The following is a 22,400-nucleotide window of genomic DNA, read 5'->3' as shown; positions in this document are numbered from 1 at the left end:
CAAAATGGTCGCAATATAGTAATGTTTTGCGGTTACACCATGTAGGGGCCTAAGGATAACCTCTAAATGAGTTGGGGTGGTTCTGAACAAAACCGTTGGTTTCAACTGATGGACGTTTCGATCAGTATGCTCTGATCGTTTTTCTTCTGGAGAAAGCAGTGGCCATTGGGAAAGTTTTTCGACGTGACGTCATGCACCTCGGTGAGCCCCAAGTGACCCACTCGACGAGTAGGACACTTGGGGCTGACCCGGGTGAGCCCCGGGATTTACGCCAAAGCTATTCATTCGAATGCGACCTAGGTCGACCCGGGGAGGCTAATCGAGCCTACCAATTTTGTTTTCATGTTCAGCCAAAATTTGAGCTTAAACTCAAATTCTACGCCAGTTGCACGGACCCATGGTAGACTTGATTCAAGTCCTGTTTTCGTGTGAGAGGTCCCTAGAAATATTGTATTTCTAAATGTGTTTTTTCTGTAAATTTTCACATTGGGGGATGCCGGCCGCGGACATTTTTTCTGACGTTAGGCGATGGGAGTGATAAAATGACTGTCACGGGATTGGAATGGGCTAACATTGAAACAAATATTGTGGCTACGGTCTCGGAACCGACCGTTATTTTGCGTGATGATGAGTTGTTTTGTTTCTCTTGAGTTTAATGAGAGTCCCTGAACAGTTTCCATTGAAAGTATTTTGTCATGTTTGTGCTTTTATTTTGTTTAATACTTCTCGTTGACGATTAAATATCTCAACTCCCTTTTCATATAATAACAAGTCCGGTCTTAATGCTCGTTGAACCTCTGGGTCATTTCGTAGTTCCAGAAGTTTCTTTTTAGTGATGTCACTTGGTGACGGTTTCCCCTTTTTGGTGACTGCTGTTTTGTTGTAAGTGCCGCCGTTGCGATGACTTCCGGAACACAGTTTGTGAATCGGTAACTTGAAAGCTTCGTCGGCCATTTTGAGCGACTCGTCATATTCGTTTACGAGCATGATGAGAGCGAACCAACGCTCTAGATTGTCCAGGCAGTATGTTAGTAGAGTCTCCTCTTCAGCTTGGGTGAGGGTCAGATTCATAATAAGCTTCTGTCGGAACCAACACGGAGCCACTCGCAGAGAGTTCTCACCCCGTTGGAACTTGTGCGGAAACGGGTCCAAGTTGATATACGGAACCCACTCTGTCCTATCACTGCAGAATTCCGGTTGGAACAGCAGCTGCCGGAAGAAGAAACTTCCTTGATGGAGTGCCCATTCGCGAAGGGACAGGTTTCCCGCCACTTGGGCCGTACACAGCTGGTCCCCTTTATTGCGTTTGCAGTACGTATGTGATGACAAGCTCCGGTCGTATGGATCCCGCATAACAGTAAAGTATGCACACGGTTTCACGAAATGATCACACCACCCAAATGAGTACCCTCCGAAGTAAGTATTGGGCGCTCCACTCCTCGTTAAGATGTTCCTGTTTTGAGCGAGGCGTAGTTCAGCGGCTACCCGGCCGCCACTGCTGAACACGGGTGCGTTATGGCGACCTTTACCTGCCTTCGAAAGTGTTTGGATACACTCTTTAGTGGTCGTCCCCGCAGCCTTATTGTGGTGCAGGAACACGAGAATGTTGCTCGCGTTGTCGAAGCGAACTTGCTTCGCCGTCGATGTTGCAGAATTTCCCCGGTACGATGTGAAGTAATTTGGAACTACGTTTTTCCGCTCAGGCCAAGGGAATGCCTTACCAGCGAATCTCACTGTGTCTACTTCCACTGCCGGGTGAGCCTGAACGAGGGGCCGTGGTGGTAGCACCAGCTCGCTGTCTTTGGTCTCAGTGTCAACCTCGTTCTTTTCATTTCTATCTCCGCTTATGTCGTGTTCTGGTGAGTGTCCATCAAGGTAAGTTTTCCTACAAGAAACAAGGGTTAACATACAATTAGCATTGTTTGAAGCTTTGCATGTTGTGGATAGTTGGGAAGAAACTATAAATAAATAGTAAACTTCGAGCAAGTTCGAGTGGGCCCATTTAGTCGACCCGTGATTGACTACCGACCAGAACCAGCAAAATGCGCAGTGACACACTCGAACGACTCCTTTGAAAGCCTAGTCAACCATCGGTACTGGCACTGGTTCCCCTCTGCGCTTTACACATTTTACAATATAACAAACTTCGAAATGGTTCTGCGTTTTTATTACCACAGGAGATCTCACCACGATGCCACCACGCTGCGCGTACGATAATGGCGTTCCCACTACGACTTTTCCCCGCGAACTGTTAGCTTCGACCCGGCTATGCTTATTTTCGCTTAATAATCTCCCAATACCTTTACTTGTTGCCAATAATTTGTGTGCCATTATATCATATGCGTTTTCATATTCAGTAAATTTAAAACAGGCGTAGGCCTCCATAATTTAAAAACTTCCATAGAAAATCTCGAGCATGTTTTTATCCCCATGGGTGATGCCAACCATTCCGTACTCAAGAATATTTCTTTGTGTTCGTTTTCATGGTAAATAATAATGGAATATCTCATGCAAGTTTAATTGAGTGTTCTCTTATATTATTAAAAGTTGAGGGGGGGGGTCTGCCAACCGATGTCAGTGCCCCTTTATGGGTAGACTTGATTCAAGTCCCGTTCTCGTTTTAGCATTATCCGCAATCAAAATGGAGCTAATGCGACAGTTTTCTTATTATTAGGTGATTAGGCAATGGGACTGAAAATAAACGGGATTAAAAATTGAGTCAAATCTACCTTGTGGTCAGAGATATCACACGCCACTGTTGCTGAGCGATGCATCATTCCTCAGTACCATAATTTTGTCAGGACTATAGAGCAGCAGTTATAATAACACTCGGTTATTATAAAGATCTTCATAAGGGGCGTATTAAAGCGCTCAGTATTTTTTTCTGCAAGGTATGTGGACCTACGTTTGAGATTTATTCCTTTAAAGCACCGTACTCAAGGCGCTTAGTATATACATGTGTACAGAAAGATGGGTTATTGAAGTTATGAATTCTAAGACCCCAGTTATATAGCTCCTTATAAGTGTTTGCTGTGGCACAATATGCAGCCAATCAAACCAGGAACACCGGGGCGAACCCCTTTCTCTTTTCGATATTAAGTGCATTGGGTTCTTTTACGTGCGTTACACAACACACGGGACCAACGGCTTTACATATCCCATCCGAAGGACAAAGCAATGGCTAAGTGTCTTGCTTATGGACACAAGTGTACAAACCGGCTCTTCTCAGAGCCGCCACTACTGAAGATATTCAACATGGTGTCACTGGGTGTCACCGCACACCTTACTTACCTGGGACATAGTTGTTTGGTTTGAGTGGCCACGTGAAGTATACTAGATGATGCCAAGTGTATAGGGCAAACAAAGCTGTATATTGAGTGAGTTGCAACACAGAGGGCCAAAGGTTTCGGTCAAAATGCAGCACAACCACCGGGCTCAATTTCAATAAGCAGAAAACACTGCTTAATTTCTTCGCTAAGCAAAATTTGAGTAGGGCAGTAAAAAATTGATGCAATTTTGGCTTGTAAAACCTGGTTCTGTTAAGCAATACTAGTCTGTGGTTAGCAAGTTTTTTTGTGCTGACAGGCTTTATGAATGTTGGCCCTGATCTCTACTATAATATCAGTATTTATATTTGTCTGGTTACGGTTGTAAAGCAGGCAGAAAGTTGTCTGATCGGTTTTTATCAAAAGCATTCCGATGGGTGCGGGGGAACAAAAGAAGGTATTTGGGGAAATTGCTACCGGAAGAGGATGCAGAAGGGCGTAGGCCCTTACGGTTCATTCTGGGTTGAGAATTCGGTACAGTTTAGAATACAGTTGAAAGTAAATGTAATATATCACACACAACAAATGTTAATGCCAAAAGCAAACCTAAAAGAGGTACAATTTTGCTGGTGCGCACAAGGTTTTCCCAGGGTGGTTTGCTCATTGAGTTTTATCCTGTGGGAGATGGAAAGTTGCCGAAAACAAAATTAGCAAGGAAGTTACGGTTTGAATGTTATTGTAAGTAAGTTATACAAAATGTCAGTCAAAGTGAATAAATAATTAGGTGCCAGCTCCAACTGGTGGACGAGCATCCTGGCAAGCCATAGGCATACCCCTATATTGGTGTAACAAATTGTGTAATTCTTTAGAGTGAGTTTTAGAGGAACATGTTGTAATAGTAGAGATCATTATGATTCAGCACAACCCAATAGGCAGAATAGTCTGGCACACTGTGATGCGTGAATGTTTTTAAAGGCACAAAATAGCTACTTAAAAAGATTACTCTCTCACGACTCTGGTGTAGGGGGACCGAGTTTCGCCCCCTCGAAATGACCGACAACTTTAAATGAGGATAATGTTTAAAATAAAAACTTTTCTTAATTTTGCAACAATTTTGTAAACTTTGATTGGTATCAACCCATTTTTTTTTATTCAAATAAAATAAACCATTTAAAATAAAGAAAGATACAAAAACTGGTGCTCCGGCGTAAGAAAAATGATCTGGGGGCCATAAAAAATGGAAGAAGCTGTTGAAGTTTAGGATGAGCAATGAATGTTGAGATGATCGTAAAGTTTGAGTAGTGGATTAATGGTGAACAAGTTGAGAAGGAGAAAACCTGGAATGCTTCTCGTTTTCTCGAGGTACCCAAGAATTCCGTTGAAATTTCAATCACCATCGAACAAACACCTCTGCTATAATTCTATCAAATTTACGGACCGGTTCGTTTGGGCGTGAAAGAAGCTTCCGTCGCCGTGCGGGTGTCTCTGGCTACAGTCTCTACATAAAGTGTCTCTTCAAGCGATCCGCGATGCGCGTCACGTGCATCGCGCACCTAGAATTTGCGAATTTCACGGATGCGGGAAGGTGAGGAAACCCAGCGAGAATTACAACAGCCTAACGGGAAAATCAAATGAATTGGAAGAACAATGTGTCTGATATATTCCTCAGGGGATTGTACACCAATCCTGGTGTAAACGTCTGCAATGGTTTAAATACAAAATACTTCAGAGTCACAATAGATTATGTAAACGGTAATATTGTAACTCGCGAAAATTCAAATATTTATTAACCGGATACAAGCAACAATTGCTTTTGGAAACACTTTGAAATACATAAAGGTAACAAATGAAGGTCATACTTTAGGCTCAGAATTGACCTGTCACATAGTTCACGTAAATCTAATTCTGAGGTCTCAAAATCAAATTACTTCTTCCTTGAAATCTGCGTTACTTCAGAGGGAGCCGTTTCTTTCAATGTTTTATATTACCAACAGCTCCCCATTACTCGTTACCAAGTAATGTTTTATGCTAACAATTATTTTGAGTAATAACCAATAGTGTCCACTGCCTTTAACATAACGCTAAATTGACAGGAGAGATATATCAGGATTGGTAAAGCTTACAAAGTAGTCGCAAACAGACCAGACAATCAGACATACACATGAAATGAAAAACCTGTAAAAATTATTGGGCCAAATCCGTTGAGCCAGTCAGAGAGAAAGGGTGAACATTCATGCACAATTTTCAGCATGAGTTCAAAATGACTTTCCCGAAAGAATCGATTGAATTTTCTTCTTGTTTTCTAACCGAAAACCCCACTGTGTTTACACGGCTTCTACGAACAGTTTGCAATGTCTGTCCTTCACAAAGTGTATGTACCAGATTAAAATATATAGCCAAGTGAAATTGTGTTTGTGATCAATAACTCCCTTTAAAGCCTTTGTTGAAATCACCAAACAAAAATATTTTGCTTCCTTGTCCAAATTTTAAGTTGTACAATTTCTGAAGGTTTACTTTCAGGCTTTACTTGAAATTTGATCCAAAGAAATGAAAGCACTTTTATGATGATGTCTACCAATTTCTCATATCTAGTAAAAATTTGATTTAATGCATTTAAGATCGTAGTGAATGTACTTTTTGTTCAGTCATCATAAATACCTATAATAAATAATACGTGCAATGAATGATAATAATTTTTAAAAAATACCTTCTCGAATCCACAATTATATTACTCTGCAATTACTTGTCCAAATTTTAAGTTGTACAATTTCTGAAGGTTTACTTTCAGGCTTTACTTGAAATTTGATCCAAAGAAATGAAAGCACTTTTATGATGATGTCTACCAATTTCTCATATCTAGTAAAAATTTGATTTAATGCATTTAAGATCGTAGTGAATGTACTTTTTGTTCAGTCATCATAAATACCTATAATAAATAATACGTGCAATGAATGATAATAATTTTAAAAAAATACCTTCTCGAATCCACAATTATATTACTCTGCAATTACTACCAGCGGGAAGTGTTGCCACCGTGTGACTTTAAATTAAGGCTATTTGCATATTCATGAGAAAGATTTTGTTGTCAAAGTGTAGATGCATCAGGTGCAATTAAGACCTGTTGTTTGCACAGGCTGAGTGCGTGAGTAGTTTTATTTATACACGTAATTACTAGATCTATTCTGCCCAAGTTAAGTCTCTGCACACAGAGGAAAGATTACACAACTTGTGTAAAATATTACCTGTTTTAGATGTAGTGGGCGAACACCATAACTATTAGGTAAAACTTTACCCAACAGGCGTTGGGTAATATCTTGCTTAATAGCTGTGTAAAAGTTTACATAAATATTGGGTAGTTTTCTTTACTGAATTGTTGGGTAAACCCACTCATGTAAAATATTACTTAATTGTGACGTAAGACTTTACCGCTTTACAATGTAAATAGTTGTGTAAAACTTTACATCAATATTGGGTATTTTTTTTTACTGAATTGCTGGGTATAAATCCACTCATGTAAAATAATTACTCAATTTTGAAGTATAGATTTTACCGATTTTTAATGTAAACTGTGTGCCTTTAAAACTGGTAATAATATACACAATGCTTGTGTTGAATACTAGCAAAGTGTTATTTCATGGAGTTTAGGGCTGTAATAAATGGACACATCATAAATACTGAGACTTGGCGACTACAACATGAATTTCAAGATAACAACTTTTTAATAAAAATTTAATGGTAATAATATTAACAATCCAAAACATCACATGTGCAAAAATGGGTTTTCTGTATGTTTCATAATCAGTCAACAATTTCAGTGAATTTAAAAAATTACAAAAAATCTACCTAATTGGCAAGGTCAGAATAAATACTTCCAGGCTAACACAGTTTAAACTGTAAGGTTGTTCCATAAATCAAAACTATCACATCTCTTATGATTTTGATACTTTATTGCAAACAATTTGTGCAAGAACTTCTTTAACTACAATGCTTCTGGAATGGTCAAATTACATTAATTGGCAAGGTCAGAATAAATACTTCCAGGCTAACACAGCTTAAAGAAGAACTCCAAGGTCAAATTCAATTTTGGGTTTGAACAATTTGTATGGGGAATTATTGGTTTATCCTAATTGTCGCTAAGCAATCAAAACGGTGTTGAATTTGACATTTTGACAAATTTGACAAAAACTGGAAGGGTATTGAATACAAATTTGAATTTGACCTTTGAGTTCCTATTTAAACTGTAAGGTTGTTCCATAAATCCAAACTATCACAACTATCACATCTCTTATGATTTTGATACGTATTTGCAAACATTTTGTGCAAGAACTTTCACTGCACCACCCGAGTTTCTGAAAACCAATTTTTCAAGATTCTTGCAGTAAACAACTGGAATCGTAGTTAAATTTTTAACAGATAGCTTAATATTTATGCACAATTTTTTACCCTTTTGGTAATGTTTGTATAAAAGTACAAGCTCCCATTGGGAACAATAATCAGCTCTCGAATATTTTTTTGTAAGGATAAAATGGACACAATAGCTTTTCAAGGCTTTTATCTGGCTCAATGGTCATACTAATTAAATGCGAAGGCGTTAGTTTTCGACAATATCATCAATCATTAATGATGAATAAATACAGTTTCCTTTGTGCTTACTAATTAGTATGAGCTAAATTATTTCATCGAAGCTAATGACGATGAAATAATTTAGCTCATACCAATTAGTAAACACAAAGGAAACTGTATTTATTCATCATTAATATTGATATTGTCGAAAACTAACGCCTTCGCATTTAATTAGTTTGAGCATTGAGTCAGATTAAAGCCTTGAAAAGCTATTGTGTCCATTTTATCCTTCCAAAAAAATATTCGAGAGCCGATTATTGTTCCCAATGGGAGCTTGTACTTTTATACAAACATTACCGAAAGGGTAAAAAATTGTGCATAAATATTAAGCTATCTTTTAAAAATTGAACTACGATTCCAGTTATTTACTGCAAGAATCTTGAAAAATTGGTTTTCAGAAACTCGGGCGGTGCAGGGACTAGAGGGTTAACTACAATGCTTCTGGAATGGTCAAATTACATTAATTGGCAAGGTCAGAATAAATACTTCCAGGCTAACACAGCTTAAAAAAGAACTCCAAGGTAAAAATTCAATTTTGGGTTTGAACAATTTGTATGGGGAATTATTGGTTTATCCTCATTGTCGCTAAGCAATCAAAACGGCGTTGAATTTGACATTTTGACAAATTTGACAAAACTGGAAGGGTGTTGAATACAAATTTGAATTTGACCTTTGAGTTCCTATTTAAACTGTAAGGTTGTTCCATAAATCCAAACTATCACAACTATCACATCTCTTATGATTTTGATACGTATTTGCAAACATTTTGTGCAAGAACTTCTTTAACTACAATGCTTATGGAATGGTCAACATTAATCAGATGCATCATGAGATGAACAGTAAGCCCTGAACTCTCGAATAGTGCTGCTCTTCACACCGCCTTTGAGTTCAAACACAACCAATTCAATGAACTCCCAAACGCCAGAACACTCCTCCTGGTAGCTCAAGTCGAAGACAAAATGTGTTTTGAAACACACATCCAGTGCTTTCACAAGGGATGACTGTTCAAATGCATTTGCTCAAAAATTACGAACACTTGCTGTGGAGCCAGTGCAGACCCACCTAATATCAGCATGGTTGCGATCTGGTGTCCCTGTTGATGTCTTTCAAATACTGGTCCAAACTTGTGTTTTCCTGCATAAAGGGGAATAATATTAAACACAATAGGTTAAATTTCAATGGGGGTGCAGTACAAATTGTATGACACGTGTATATTGTCTGTAATGAACTTAAAGTATTGTAATATTACAATTAAACCAATTTTGCTGTAAAATAATGATTTAATCTGATTGTCTTAAGGATGGGGTACACACAATGTCAGATTAAACCATTATTTTATATCAATAGTGGTTTAATTATCATATTACAACACTTCAATAGAGACAACGTTCCAGTACTGCAATGTATGTGCAATACAATTTGTACATGATGTACATGCACATAAATTTAAAAAAGTACAAATACAAATTGAAATAAAATAAAATAAATAAACAAATACATAGGGGCTTAAAAAATAAACAAATCAACAAAAGGTTCAATGATGGAGACTTGCAGTTCTGGAATAAGGTGATAGGATCCCAGGAGGAGAGATAATTTTGGTGCTATATATGCAATCCCACATAACAGTAGGCTACCTGAAAACTTTGATTTTTCTTGATCTTTATCTGATTTTTCTTTTTGTTCTTTTTCTTTCGTCCTTTTTTTTTGTGTGGGGGGGGGGGTGAGATTTCTTGAATAATTCCTTTAACAGGTTAAAATAAACAAAGGGTAGATGTGTTTGTGCGATTCCCCTCTCCCAGAATTTGCATTTTAAGTCAGTTGTATCATTTGTCAGTATCTTGTAAAGACAAAATGTTGAAAAGTTATTTGATTGTTCTTCTGAACAAATGAGAGATTAAAGTTAGCCCAATCATTGGCCTGATGCACCGTGGCTGTATGCAGTGGTGGTGCTTTAACACAGTGGCGATGTACATGTGTACAATGGTCTTCAACGATGCATGCTGTACGTGTACTATGTGCACAATACGGGGACCATTGATCAGACCTACGTATGTATTTGTGATATTCAAGTCACTGTTCAAAAGTGTTGTCAGTCAAAATATGACGTTCAACTGTCCCTTTATCTGTGCTAACTCGTGCTAACGAGTCGTGTATAGTCTATCACTACAGATAATAACATCAATACAGAAATATGTTATAGTACTTACCTTCAAACGTCTCAACTAAATGAGGGAAGTTCCACTCAAGAAGGTTTTTTTTTCATGAGATCCATTTCGTTACGTTGTGTGTGGTTACACTGTGGTACTGCAGAGCGCGACCCCAGCAGACAAGTCACACGCTGCGTATTTTGCACAATACTTGAGTAAAATATCGTGGTTTACTAAACACCATGTAAACTTTTACAACCAGTTCAGTAAAATTTGCATAATATGTGTTTAAAGTTGCTAAGTTATGTAAACTATTAGTTTTACTAACTATTTGAGTAGTTTTTTATTTACACAAACATTTTGTTTAAATTTTTCATTAATTTTTACTTATGTTAAGTATTTTTTCACTTAACACATTTAACATAACTTTTTTTTACCATTCTTTTTCTGAGTGTGGTGTATATACAAAAATACATTTTCTGAAGGTTTAAATGCTGTATTTCAAAAGTTTCACAAATGCAACTGCAACAAGGCTCAGGAAGGAATTTTTATCCAACGAAATAAAAGCACTTATTATGATGATGTATACCAATTTCTCATATCAAGTAAAAGTTTTATTACTCAAAATATGAGTGTACTTCTTTTCAGTAATCATAAATAGTTATAAATATCACGTACAATGAATGTTAATAATTAAAAACAAATACCTTTTCGAATCTACAATTATATTACTCTTCAATATTACCAGCGGGAAGTGTTGCCACCGTGTGAATGTAAATTAAGTGAAGATGCATCAGGTGCAATTTAAACCTGTTGTTTGCACAGGCTGGGTGCGTGTAGTTTTATTTATGCACCATTAGTACTAGATCTATTCTGTCCAATTTAAAGGCAGTGGACACTATTGGTAATTACCCAAAATAATTATTAGCATAAAACCTTTCTTGGTGACAAGTAATGGGGAGAGGTTGGTGGTATAAAACATTGTAAGAAACAGCTCCCTCTGAAGTGCCATAGTTTTCGAGAAAGAAGTAATTTTCCACGAATTTGATTTCGAGACCTCAGGTTTAGAACTTGAGGTATCGAAATCAACCATCTAAACTTCGTGTGACAAAGATGTTTCCTTCTTTTATTATTATCTCGCAACTTCGATGACCGATTGAGCTCAAATTTTCACAGGTTAGTTATCTTATGCATACGTTGAGATACACAAACTGTGAAGGCTAGTCTTTGACAATTACCAATAGTGTCCACTGCCTTTATGTCTCTGGTGTCACATTTTAAACAGAAAGTGTAATTACAGAAAGTGTAATGGAAAGTCCCATCTATGTCTGCTTTGCCATTGAGACTTTTCTGTTTCCGATTTTGTCTTGCCTCTTTTGAGGTTTTACAAGTGTCTATTATGTGCCCCATTTGATAAAAACCTGTTTTAGCATAAAGTTCTGCTTGACAAAATGTTCTGCTTGAAGCAACAAGATAGTGGGGTACCAGTCGCAACAATGTAAACTTAATGTAGTTTTGGCTGGTACCTGTTTATACTAAGCAAAACTATTCTGTGGTTAGCAAGTTTTTGTGCTTACAGGCTGTATGAAATTTTGCCATGTATAAAGCAAAGCAAGAACCACACTATAGAAAAGAACGCACTAAATTTCCATTACGGTTGTAAAAAGATATGACAGCTTGCTGAAACCTTGGCGAGCATTTCAATGGAAGCAATTGGCGGTACTCATCATTAATTCATACGTGGTGGGTAATTGAAAGTGCATTACTCTTGATTTGAATTATTTATCCACAAAAAAAACCTTCGAGGCTTTGAACAATTATTTCAAGCACAGAAAAAATAGGCTATTATAAAAAATAAAAAATAAAAATACAACTACAAAATACAAATATTAAGTAATAACCCAAATTAAAAGACCAAAAAAGCAACACAAAGTACAGGGTTTGTAATAAACACAAATTTAAACATAAATCCTCCAGAGAAAAGTATCGGACAGAAAGTCTTCAAATTGTCATAGATGGTGCTCAGTAAAATTGTATCCAAAGCTTTCCACCATTAGCCGTTTTAAAGTTTAGTGGACTCAGTACAAGTGCATTGTTTAGTTGGGTGTAGGCCTATCATAGATTTTCTTGTGAATAGTAGCTGTGTATGGTTCATGGTTCGCTGAATAATGTGGCAATAACAAATTAACCCAAAACCTAATAGCTGTCATATCATTGTGTCCATCAACTCAGGCCTATAGGGTCGAAATAACCCCCATTCAAAGGGAAACCATTTGTCGTTTTCATCACTCAGTGACCTCCGAATTTACTTAAATTTTCCCCAGTTGATTGGTTTGTGTTTTTCATGGGAAAGGGACTTAAAGGCATTGCCAAGGACACTACCGGGTATATTACTCAAAATAATTGTTTGCATAAAAACGTACTTGGTAAGGAGCAATGGAGATCTGTTGATAGTATAAAACATTGTGAGAGACGGCTTCCTCTGAGGTAATGCCGTTTTCAAGAAAGAGATCATTCCTCACTCAAAAGACGTCAGGTCTGAAACCTTTTTAGGCATCCGGAAGCACACACATTGTTGTGCAACAAGGGTGTGTTTTTTCCTTTCATTATTCTCTTGCAACTTCGATGACCAATTGAGTCAAAATTTCCAAAATTTCCACAGGTTTGTTATTTCATGCATATATTGGGATACACCAAGTGAGAAGACTGGTCTTTGACATTTTCCAAAGGTGTCCAGTACCCTTTATAGGAGATAATACAGTTACTCTTTCCATCAACAATGCCATCTTAAGTGCTGACTCCACACCTAGCCAAAACATCGCGCGTATGGAACGCCAAAGAGGCATTTAATCATCGGTGATGGTCTTTTGCAACCGGTGATCAAATTTGTCATCGGTGGTGGTCCTATGCGATCGGTGATCAACTTTAAGCAATCGGTGATAAAACACGATCGGTGGTCCATTTTAGCGATCGGTCATGCATATTCATGATCGGTGATGGTATATAGCGATTGGTCATGCATATTCACGACCGGTGATGGCTTTTTGCAATCGGTGGTCAACTTTAGTGATCGGTGATGGCTTTTTGCAATCGGTCAACTTTAGGGATCGGTGATGGCTTTTTGCAATTGGTCAACTTTAGGGATCGGTGATGGCATTTTGCAATCGGTCAACTTTAAGGATCGGTGCTGGCTTTTTGCAATCGGTCAACTTTAAGGATCGGTGCTGGCTTTTTGCAATCGGTCAACTTTAGGGATCGGTGCTGGCTTTTTGCAATCGGTCAACTTTAGGGATCGGTGCTGGCTTTTTGCAATCGGTAAACTTTTGCAACCGGTGATGGAATTTTGGGATATCCGAATTTTGCGTCCGGTCGGTGCAGGCCTACTTCAAAATCTATGATTGTGTAGATTGTTGTTATTTTCTAGTTCACACCACCATGGAGGAATAAATTACACTCACCAGCGGGTTGACTGACTTGCCAAACATTTTTAGAAGAGTACCATTTTATAACTATAAGGGGGAACGCAACAAACATCAAATTAATTAGCTCTTTCTAACAAATAATAATAATAATAACAAAGGGGTAGGAGAGGGTGTGCAAGCGGATCTATGTCCCACAATTGGTTGTTGTCTTCCGGAAATGGTGTATGCCGGGGGAAATACAAATAGTAATATTCAGTGAAGGGAAATGTTTTTTAACAGGAGTCTTTACCGATAGTTTTGTGTGTTAGGGGAAATCTGAAATCATACAAGTAGCCCTGTGTAAACAGACCCGGAGGTGAGAACATTATGACCATTCAAAAACCGTTTTTGATCGAAAAAACATAATTTTTATGTGCATCTTATGAATGTTTTTTTTTAGGACAAGCACAGATATAGTAAAACCGGGACGCACTCAACACGTTTTATAAAAGGCTAGGTAAAGTATTATACAAATATTTCCTTTTAAAGGGAGAGGCATGTATTAATTGAATCCAAAGTGAAAAACGTACTGTATAAAGTTCTTAATTTAGGGGGGGGGGGCAAGGCGAAACAGGTGTTATAAAGTACTAAAGCGGAAATAATACAGGAGCGAGAAATTCTCAACCAAATCCAGTGTCAGGGGGGTGGAGGTGTTTGGAAAAGGAAAACATGTTATCGGTGTGGTATCTGACTGTTTGAGTCATTGATAACATAATCATAAAAAAAAAAATGTTTACGTTAAAACCTAATTCAATAGCATTGGCAATTCGAGAAAATCGCCAAACTCTGACGTGGTATGACACTCTCATGGGGGACTGTACTTCACTGAATATTCATTCACTTGACCAGTTTATCTCATAGTTTATCTCCCAATCATGGAGGAATGTCCCGATCAACACCCATCTCTGGACGTCCCCAGCAGGAGTCTTTCTGTGTCCATGTACTGTACTGTAGTATAGGTATCTTTAACCACCTGGCTGCATATCATTTTTGTTAAACCGTACCACGTTTTAATAAGAACTAAGCTTTAGTGCAGTGGCTATGGGAAACAATAACTTAACAATACCCAAAGGCGTGGGGACAACTTGAGTGACTGGTCTCACTTCATTGATCATCTGTATGTCTATATCCTCTAGAATTTGGAAATCTCCAGTTCAAATACTCATACAAAAACTAGTGATTTCCTTTTCCAAACTCAATCTGTAAGTTTCAACTTCTCCTCTGAACAAAGCTAACTTCTCCTTTGAACAAAGGGGCAAAATTTCATTCCCTGAACTATATGCGCACAAAGACACACCAACCATGGCCAAACAAAAGCGAATATGTGAGAAATCTGAGTAGGGTCCCTTGTCAAACAAAATGAGAGTATTTTGTCATAATTTCATAGAGCAATCATGAAATTCAGAAAAATTATCGGTACAGACTCGTATTAGTTGTTAAAAAACATTTAAAAATATTTGTACTCCCACACCATTTCTGGAGGACGACAACCAATTGGGACATGGATCCCCTTCCGCACCCTCTCCTACCCCGTTGTTATTTTACATTTTAGAAAGAGCTAGCTAATTTGATGTTTGTTTCGTCCCCCTGACATAGTTATACAATGGGACTCTTCTATGAATTTTGAAATAGGCTTGCACCGGACGCAAAATACCATCACCGATTATTATTTGCCGCTTTGGCGTGGCGCCAACGCCAAAGAGGCAAATAATCATCGGTGATACTTGGGCGTAAAATGTGTCACTGACCTCATTACTATAATAAGCGAAGAGTTCCCACGGTCAACTCATTACCATATTGTCCGCGAAAGACGAGACATGTTTACATCACACCACCACCACGGACGCTCAGTGAGCATGATAGGGTCCAAAGATTGTGATAAGAGAAGTGCGTGATTGGACGTCAAAATTTTACTTCACATCCTGTGTTGTCTGATGTTTGACGAAAGATATACATATTCATGAGCTGCATACTAGCATATCATAAAGCCCCCCCCCCCTTAATTTCCTCGTGTGAAAAGGCCTAAAGATACCCTAACCCACACCCTCTCCTACCGATTTGTTATTATTATTTTTTTTTTACAAAGAGCTAATTAATTTGATGTTTGTTGCGTTCCCCCTTACATAGTTATAAAATGGTACTCTTCTAAAAATGTTTGGCAAGTCAGTCAACCCGCTGGTGAGTGTAATATTCCTCCATGGTGGTGTGAACTAGAAAATAACAACAATTAATATCCACAATCTACACAATCATAGGTTTTGAACGCACAATTCGGATATCCCAAAATTCCACCACCGGTTGCAAAAGTTGACCGATTGCAACAAGCCAGCACCGATCCCTAAAGTTGACCGATTGCAAAATGCCATCACCGATCCCTAAAGTTGACCGATTGCAAAAAGCTATCACCGATCACTAAAGTTGACCGATTGCAAAAAGCCACCACCGATCATTAAAGTTGACCACCGATTGCAAAAAGCCATCACCGGTCGTGAATATGCATGACCGATCGCTAATACCATCACCGATCATGAATATGCATGACCGATCGCTAAAATGGACCACCGATCGTGTTTTATCACCGATGCTAAAGTTGATCACCGATCGCATAGGACCACCACCGATAACAAATTTTATCACCGGTTGCAAAACGACCATCACCGATGATTAAATGCCTCTTTGGCGTTCCATATGCACGATGATGGTCCATCCATTTCCATTGCTGGACGTAAATTCCCAGCGGTGCAGCGCGCGATTATGTAAACCTAATTGCGGTACATGTTAGCATTGATGACTCGAGAACATCATTCGTCACTGTAGCGCATCAGTTGACCGGCTTCAACGTATAGGCTGGTGCATCATTTTCAATTACTGCTGGCCGTTTTGTGATCTTCCCAAGAAATGTTGCTTCCATTTAAAGGCACTGGACACTATATTAATAATATCAAACGTATTGCTTAGCATAAAAACTCAAGCCTGAAGTCTTCTATTAGGCAGCATCTGAAGAGAGCACACAAAATATTGCGCAACAAGGGTGTTTTTTTTTCTTTATTGTTCTCTCTTCGATGAAAAATTGAGTCCAAATTTTTCACAGATTTGCTATGTTATGCATAATATGTTGGGATACACCAAGTAAATATACTGCGTCTTTGACAATTGCCAAACGTGTCCAGTGCCTTTAAAGTGACGCCGTGTCACTTGTTAAATACATTTTATTCAATTATTGTCACCATCATTATTGCGACCTTGGTCGACCATTATCATCTCTGTGATAGAGACGGTAGAAAAAAGGGGAAAAAAACAATACCAGTTGATCATCCCCTCTCTCATCCTTTTTGGAGGCCGCATCCGTTTTTAGATTTTCGTTTTATTTCTATCTAACTGAACTACTCTTTTAAGAACTCTGTAACTACATAAAGTAAGTTGTGACTTTAAACTGAAAAAATTGGTGTCCAGTTTGTATTAAAATGCCTGGCGGCCACCTTTGAAAACGAGGAGAAATAAAAAGTCATTATAGACCTCTTGTTTTTGGAAAAACCTGGACGATGAACTAGTACTTTTGTTTACTTGGAGCCATCTTGAATTTCTCCCATTGATATCAATGTTACCAAACCGAGGCTGGAAGAACAAAATAGTCTGGTTCCTATTTTCAAAATGATTGTTAGTTGTGAGCATTCATTATTGTTATTCGATGCGAGGAACATGACCAAGATGGAGGCAGCATGAGAGTTCTACTCTTGCACCTTTCCATATGCCTTTTTGAGCCATGGCGGACACATAGAAAGACACTATCATGTTATGGTTGGGTCTGTTTATACCCAAATCAAACGGTGTACTTCTGTATGTATTTATTGATTTATTCGTTCAGGCTTTAAAAACATCAAAATCACACAGCAACAAAAACTAGAAATGTATAGTTTAAAAACATTACGAAAAACCGCCACACACCGGGTAGACCCAGTGCAGCTAAACGAACGCACCCATTATTTGTGTTATTGATCACATACACAATTTCACTTGGCTATATATTTTAATCTGGTACATTCACTTTGTGAAGGACAGACATTGCAAACTGTTCGTAGAAGCTGTGTAAACACAGTGGGGTTTTCGGTTTAGAAAACAAGAAGAAAATTCAATCGATTCTTTCGGGATAGTCATTTTGAACTCATGCTGAAAATTGTGCATGAATGTTCACCCTTTCTCTCTGACTGGCTCAACGGATTTGGCCCAATAATTTTCACAGGTTTTTCATTTCATGTGTATGTCTGATTGTCTGGTCTGTTTGCGATTACTTTGTAAGCTTTACCAATCCTGATATATCTCCCCTGTAAATTTAGCGTTATGTTACAGGCAGTGGACACTATTGCTAACTACTCAAAATAATTATTAGCATAAAACCTCACTTGGTAATGGGGAGAGATTGATAGTATAAAACATTGTGAAAAACGGCTTCCTCTGAAGTGATGTAGAATTCGAGAAAGAAGTAATTTTCCACGAATTTGATTTCGAGACCTCAGATTTAGAATTTGAGGTCTCGAAATCAAGCATCTGAAAGCGCACAACTTCGTGTGACAAGGGTGTTTTTTTTTTCATAGTTATCTCGCAACTCCGACAACCAATCGAGCTCAAATTTTCACAGGTTTTATGCATTTGTCGAGATACACCAAGTGAGAACACTGGTCTTTGACAAAATAGTGTCCAGTGTCTTTAAGGAGAATGGACGAGAATTGTAGATAGAATGTACGAGCCGAAGGCGAGTACATGTAGTCACGGATCTATACTATATAAAGTCTATTCTCTCAATCTTTGTACTTTGTCAAACGACGTTTGGTCACGTTTATAACTATTTTGAAAAATTTATAAGCATACAAATTATAAAATAGTGCTTGCAACAGTATCGAGAAAAATGTTTTTGTTAAAATTGGGTCATTTAGTAAAGTAAAGTCCTGGAAAATGTTTGTGCACATTAAAGGCAGTGATGGACACTATTGGCAATTATCAGCATAAAACCTCACTCTTGGTAACGAGTAATGGGGAGAGGTTGATAGTATAAAACATTGTGAAAAACGGCTCCAAACAGGCCATTAGTTGCACAAGTTGTGTGCGTTCAGATGCTTGATTTCGAGCCCCGCAAAATCTACCCCTGAGGTCTCGAAATCAAATTCAAATAGTTATTTTAGTGAGAAATTACTTCTTCCTCCAAAACTACGTTACTTCAGAGGGAGCTTTTTCTTACAAATGGGTATACTATCAATAGCTCTCCATTACTTGCTACCAAGAAGGTTTTTAATGCTTATAAATATTTTGAGTAATACCAATAATGTCCAGTGCCTATAATTGTCTAACAAGCAATGGAGAGCTTTTGACAGTATACAGCATTGTGAGAAACTGTTAAGTAGCGTAGTTTTTGAGAAAGAGGTAGTTTCTCACTCAAATAATAATAATAAAATAATTCAGAAGCTGAAGCCTTTTTGTTGTGCATCTGATAGGCACACAAAGTAATGCACCAAGTAAAATTTTGTTTTGCTTCCACCATCATTATCTTGAAACTGTAAGTTTAATGTCAATCTGTGGACACATGTGCTGTCCTATAGAGTACATCAAGTTTTTCTTTCATGATTCTATATTGCAAATTTGATGGCAATTGAGCCCAAAAGTTCACAGGTTTGTTATTTTATGCATTTTGTTGGGATACACCACGCGAGTCATTGACAAAGGTGTCCGGTGCCTTTAAATGGTATCGGATACCTTTTGTAGAACAAGTTTTTGACCATGACCGGTTGTGCTTATACGAGTTTGTTCGCGTAAGTTCCGTTAAAAAGTAGTTAATAAACCTGAAACCGGAAAAATGAAACCATGTGTGTATATCCAGCACCAATATCTTGGTATCTATAATGTGACAACACCGACAAGGTTTTTTATTTTACCAACGATATAGTAATGGGGATAAATAAACACCATGTTGGTGTTGTCACATAATATAGGTTTTCTCGGTCAAATTCGGCAAATGAGCATTCAATTTATCCACCAAGCTATTCTATTTCGCACGAAATCGAAAGCTACTACTGAAAAGGGTCACTCGATTTCGTTTTATGATTAGTCAAATGTAATTTTGCGTCATTCGTTTTAACAAAATAATCATTAAATTTAACAATTCATCAAAGCAGCATTTCAAATTCGCAGACGCTTCTTTAGGCTTGTGTGTCACGAAAAAGAATGATGATGTACTAATTTGAACAGAGTGCTAAAGGAATTTGACTCGACTCAAAACGAAATCGAAAGGCCGAATTCTGAATTTGAAACGCAGTAACAACTGGAGAGGCAAAACAGCTTTAACTCGAACGCATGGAAATTAAATTGGCTGCTCATTTTCTGAATTTGATCGAGAAAACCTATAACTAGGACCGAAGAACCAATTTAGCACCCCATTTTTGCAGTGTAGGCCTATAGGTTTTTATACCTTTTGCATATCATGCTTTTGACCATGATATCAATCCTTACTCACTGTGTGAATGAAGTTGTAAACCTGTGGAAGTTTCAGCTTCAATAGTCGTCAAGATTTTGAGAGAGAAAAAGTGAAAATCACAGATCGGTGTTTTCAGGAGAGTTGCGTACCAGCCGTCGATTTCACCAAACTCTTCCTGACTTAAGATTAATCTTAGGACTTAGGACGAGTCCCAACCCCGCACTGACAGCATGCAGACCGTAAGATTAATTCTAAGTTTAGAACGGGTTACTCGTCCTAACTCTAGATAGGATTAATCCTAGCGTTTCGTGAAATCGGCTGCAGTACTGGTAGAGACACTTACATGCTAAACTAATTTTCGTGACATTGTTTCGCTTTCTCAGAAAGAGCAACACCTCATCAAGTATTTAAGGTCGAAGCATGTATCTTCAAACCGTGTAAGCTAAATGTAAATCTGTGTACATTGTGTTTCGAGTCGTACAAAAAGTACCAAAATCCTTTAAAGGCACCGGACACCTGTGGTAAATAATTTGTCAAAGACCAGTATTCTCACTTGGACTGAACTGCATGTCGTCGAGTCGTCGAAGTTGCGAGTAAATATAACGGAAGAAAAACATCCTTGTCGCAAGAGGTCTCTTATTGTTAAATTCAAATAATTTAGTGAGCACAATTACCTCTTTCTCAAAAACTACGTTTTACTTCAGAGGGAGCCGTTTATCACAATGTGTAATCTACCAACAGCTCGGATCCATTGCTCACTACGAAGTAAGTTTTTATGCTAACAGGTATTTTGAGTAATTACCAATAGTGTCCAGTGCCAAAAACGATACGGGTAGGGTAAAGAATTATGTATTTTTAATTTTGAGACGGCACTTCAGAAATTATTATCAGAATAAGTTGGTTAGGTTTGTGCGATTATAAACTAACAGTGTTGGCCTACCTACCGAATGGAAACATCATGCGCATCGATTCCAGGTACCGAATCTCCTTGGTCCGCGTTAGCCGCCGCCAAGTACACGCCGTCAAAATCGCCAGGAAAATTGGAGAAGATGTGAACAACTGCGAAAAGGGAAACACATCCAAGAAAAGCACCGATAGGCCGGCAAGCTGCCACGGCCCGTATTTGCCTCCCATACACCGTCATGACGAAGCTGTGTTTCGGTCCGCTTAAAAAGCCAGAGTGGAGACGTACACAGAACGATCAAATTAATCAACAACAAAAGTCACTTGTTTAAAGAAAGGAGGAGGAGTTGACGTATGTAAAAACCCACGTGATTACTTCACTTGTTTCCAATTGCATGCCGTAAATTAGTGTTTGTTTTCTCGGCTTTATTATACCGTGATCCCCGATAGGCGCACAACATGCAGTGATCCAGAGTCTCCGCATAGCCTTGTGACAAGGCCTTGCCGAAAGGCTAGTCTCCACACAGCACCGTCCGTAATTGTTAAATATATAGAGGGCGCTATTTTCCTTTCAGGTGCGCTCACGTTCAACAACGACTGCGCCACGAACGGACCGTTTTTCCACCGTTTCAACTTTAAGGCACACACATTTTGTGCAACAATATTGTGTTTTTTCTTTCTTTACTCTCTTGCAAATTCGATGACCAATTGAGCACAAATTTTCACATGTTTGCTATTTTATGCATGTGGGGATTTTTGACAAATGTACGTGTCCGTCTGTGCCTTTAAAGGCAGTGGACACTATTGGTAATTTCTCAAAATAATTTTTAGCATAAAAACTTACTTGGTAACGAGTAATGGAGAGAGGTTGATAGTATAAAACATTGTGAGAAACGGCTCCCTCTAACTGAAGTAACGTAGTTTTCGAGAAAGAAGTAACTTTCCACGAATTTGATTTGGAGACCTCAGATTTAGAATCTGAGGTCTCGAAATCAAGCATTAGAAAGCACACAACTTCGTGTGACAAGGGTGTTTTTTCTTTCATCATTATCTCGCAACTTCGATGACCGATTTTCACAGGTTTTTTTATTTTACTGGTCGTTGAAAATTAGTGTCCACTAATTTGACAGTGAAATCTGGCCTGCCAAACACCACCAATCTCATTCAGCTCATGAACGTCTCTCCTGATCTTCTTATAATAATTGCAAACAGTAACCCCCGTAACGTCTGTACATCAACTTAATTAGACCTTTCTTTTGCAGTGACGTCACAGCCCGAGTTTTTGCCAACCCAGGTCCAATTTGGAAAAACTTGGAACGCGCACTTGCTTTATAATGTAAAGTAGGCCCTTGGGGATTTGACTGCGTACCTTCATGTGAAATTAATGTAGGTGAAAGGTGACTATGGACGGGGATTGACCGAAGTTCAATGGCAAATCTCTTTGTGCGCAATTATTACGAGCCTGAAAACACTTGAGTCAAAGGGTGATGACGTCAGATGTTCAGGCTACACAATATCGAACACTCGTCAGTGATCT

General features: G+C 38.3%; 1 protein-coding gene across 1 annotated transcript; it reads right to left on the bottom strand.

The window, feature by feature from the left end:
* Window positions 1-465: 465 nt before the first annotated feature.
* On the bottom strand, window positions 466-21,310 carry LOC117300965. Its single transcript, XM_033784835.1, has 2 exons — window positions 20,905-21,310; window positions 466-1,885 (listed from the first exon to the last, which is right to left on the bottom strand). The coding sequence occupies exons 1-2, from the start codon at window positions 21,102-21,104 to the stop codon at window positions 694-696; spliced, it is 1,392 nt and encodes a 463-aa protein (XP_033640726.1). The 5' UTR covers window positions 21,105-21,310; the 3' UTR covers window positions 466-693.
* Window positions 21,311-22,400: the final 1,090 nt, after the last annotated feature.

Source organism: Asterias rubens, chromosome 16 (genome assembly GCF_902459465.1).
Source record: "Asterias rubens chromosome 16, eAstRub1.3, whole genome shotgun sequence".
NCBI lineage: Eukaryota > Metazoa > Echinodermata > Asteroidea > Forcipulatida > Asteriidae > Asterias > Asterias rubens.
The sequence above is the reverse complement of the archived record's forward strand: the minus strand, read 5'-3'. Positions and strand labels throughout refer to the sequence as shown.

What these genes read in the sequence shown, in the direction of transcription:
- LOC117300965 (XM_033784835.1), bottom strand. Translation starts at nt 21,104, where the DNA reads ATGACGGTGTATGGGAGGCAAATACGGGCCGTGGCAGCTTGCCGGCCT. An exon ending in GCGCATGATGTTTCCATTCG is followed by an intron (nt 1,886 to 20,904) that starts GTAGGTAGGCCA and finishes TGTTTCTTGTAG; the next exon opens with GAAAACTTACCTTGATGGAC.